General features: G+C 35.2%; 1 protein-coding gene across 1 annotated transcript; it reads right to left on the bottom strand.

Annotated features, from left to right (window-relative positions):
• Positions 1-333: 333 nt before the first annotated feature.
• LOC145132917 (transcription repressor OFP3-like) lies at positions 334-1,629 on the bottom strand. The gene has a single exon (XM_079067870.1). The coding sequence runs from the start codon at positions 1,612-1,614 to the stop codon at positions 655-657; it is 960 nt and encodes a 319-aa protein (XP_078923996.1). The 5' UTR covers positions 1,615-1,629; the 3' UTR covers positions 334-654.
• Between the last annotated feature and the right edge of the window lie 441 nt (positions 1,630-2,070).

Here is a 2,070-nt window from a genome sequence, read left to right as displayed (position 1 = left end):
TCTATCCATCATTCTATTCTACTCATAAGATCATGACAAGTGTTAAAATTTAAAGAAGTGATTAAGAGAAAGAATTAGTAGACATATCATCATTTTATATGAGTATACTCTACTCATAAGATCATGATAAGTGTTAAAATTTAAAGAAGTGATTAAGAGAAAGAATTAGTAGATGCAACATATCATCATTTTATATAAGTAAGAAGATGGGTAGGACGTACCATGATATTTAATTATAATTAGTTATGTAAATCTATTGCGGCAGTCGATCTAGGGTTATTTTGAAATCCATTTTTTTCGCAAAATATTGTTTACAAAGATTATTACTAGGGATTCACATAAAGATCCTCTTTTTTACTTCCACAATAAATGTACAAAATTGTCAGGAATGTTCTTTTACTTCTATTTTGGGTTCCTAAATGTACAGACTTGTCAGGTATTTTCTCTTACACGGATCAGAACATGGATGTTTTGATTCCAGGTCCCGTCTGATCGCTTGGCAGTTTCTTTTAATCTTTCTTTACTTGTGTTTCTAAAAAACAACCCGAGTTGAGTGTCAAAACTTATAGATAATATTAAGCTTTGCCATGTTAATCAGGGACAATACACACCAAACCACATAATTCGAAGCAGAAACATTAATACCTCAAATTTCTAGTGCACTAGACTCCTAAAGTTAAAACTCAACCGGATTTGCTCAAACGCCTTGACGATCATATCATGATACTCATTTGAATTCCAGGACAGGTAACATGCAAGAAGCTTTTCCAAATCCTTTGACTCCCGGATGTTATTCTCCAGAATCATCTCTAGCATTGATTCCTTCATGTCCTTCTGTGGGTCAAATGATGACTTCACAATGCAGCAGCTACTTGACAGCTTCTTTTGTCTTTTGTCGTCATTATTATCATCAACCATTCTCTTGCATACTGGTGTTTTGGAAGAATTCGATCTGATCTTGATTTCTGAAACTGGTTTTCCCCCTGCAGTTTCTTTCTTGGAGATGTTTTCTTTGATTGTTTTGATTGAAACTGAGCTTTTACTGCAAGTTTCTTCATTCTTCTCAACCATCTTTGATTTGTCAATGCTGGATTTTGTGGGTTTAGTTATAATTGGAGGAAGCTTTTGAAGGTTATCATTAGTTGAAGCAGAAATCAGTTTACGACTACAAGAGGTGGAGGGTGGTGTTGTGTCCAATGAGCGAGTTGACTCGGAGAAAGGGTACTTATATGAAGAGCTGGTAGGTGAGAGAAATAAATCTTGATGGGTATGATCAATTGGCTCAGTGGGTTGAGTGTAGAGTGGATGTTTTGGAGAAGGAGGATTGTGGATAATGTTTGTAGTGTAAAGTTGTTGAAGCGTAGGCGTGTAGCAGATAGAGTTTCTTGGGTGGTTGTGCTGCTTTGAAGTTGAAGAAGAGTAAGCAGATGAAAGTGGTTTGATGTTCATATCTCGAAGCCTGTAAAACCAAGCATTTGGTATCATATGTGACAATCTAAGCTTGTGCTTCCCCATAAAACCTACTCTCTTTTTTCTCACTCTGTGTGTTACGAGTGAATTTGGTCCGAGTTGACTTTCATTACTACCCATGGAGATACAATGTGTGAGACACATATGGAAATTAAAGAAAAACATGAAAAAGTTGACGTGGGAGTTTTGGGGTCCGTGTCGATGAAATTTCAAAAGTGGCCACGTTCCTTCATAATCTCCAACCCCACACACGCATTATTGCAACTTGTTTTTATCCCCTCTCCTATCTTTTCCTTCAAATGTTGAATTTTTATATTTATTTTTAACGGCATGTTCAATTTATATCTATCATATCTGTGCTTGTAAATGAGTCCACATTTAAATAAAATCAACTAATGAACTCATTCAACACATGAGCTAAGTAGCTAGATAATTGATGATCATTGTGATCTCAATCATGACTCAGTTAATATATAAATTGACATCATTGCAATTTGAACAATAAAATTTGAGAAATATTGACTTCAAATCATCAAACGGAAACAAAAACTTGAACTACACATCAATCGAGAACGCAAATGAAACCTGAAGTTACTACCA

This window comes from Lactuca virosa, chromosome 8 (assembly GCF_052849685.1).
Source record: "Lactuca virosa cultivar CGN04683 chromosome 8, Lactuca_virosa_CGN04683_v6, whole genome shotgun sequence".
NCBI lineage: Eukaryota > Viridiplantae > Streptophyta > Magnoliopsida > Asterales > Asteraceae > Lactuca > Lactuca virosa.
Note: the sequence above shows the minus strand (reverse complement) of the source record. Positions and strands in the feature narration are given on the sequence as shown.

Bases quoted from the DNA above. Each gene is read 5' to 3' on its own strand.
- LOC145132917 (XM_079067870.1), bottom strand. From the start codon at position 1,614: ATGTGTCTCACACATTGTATCTCCATGGGTAGTAATGAAAGTCAACTC.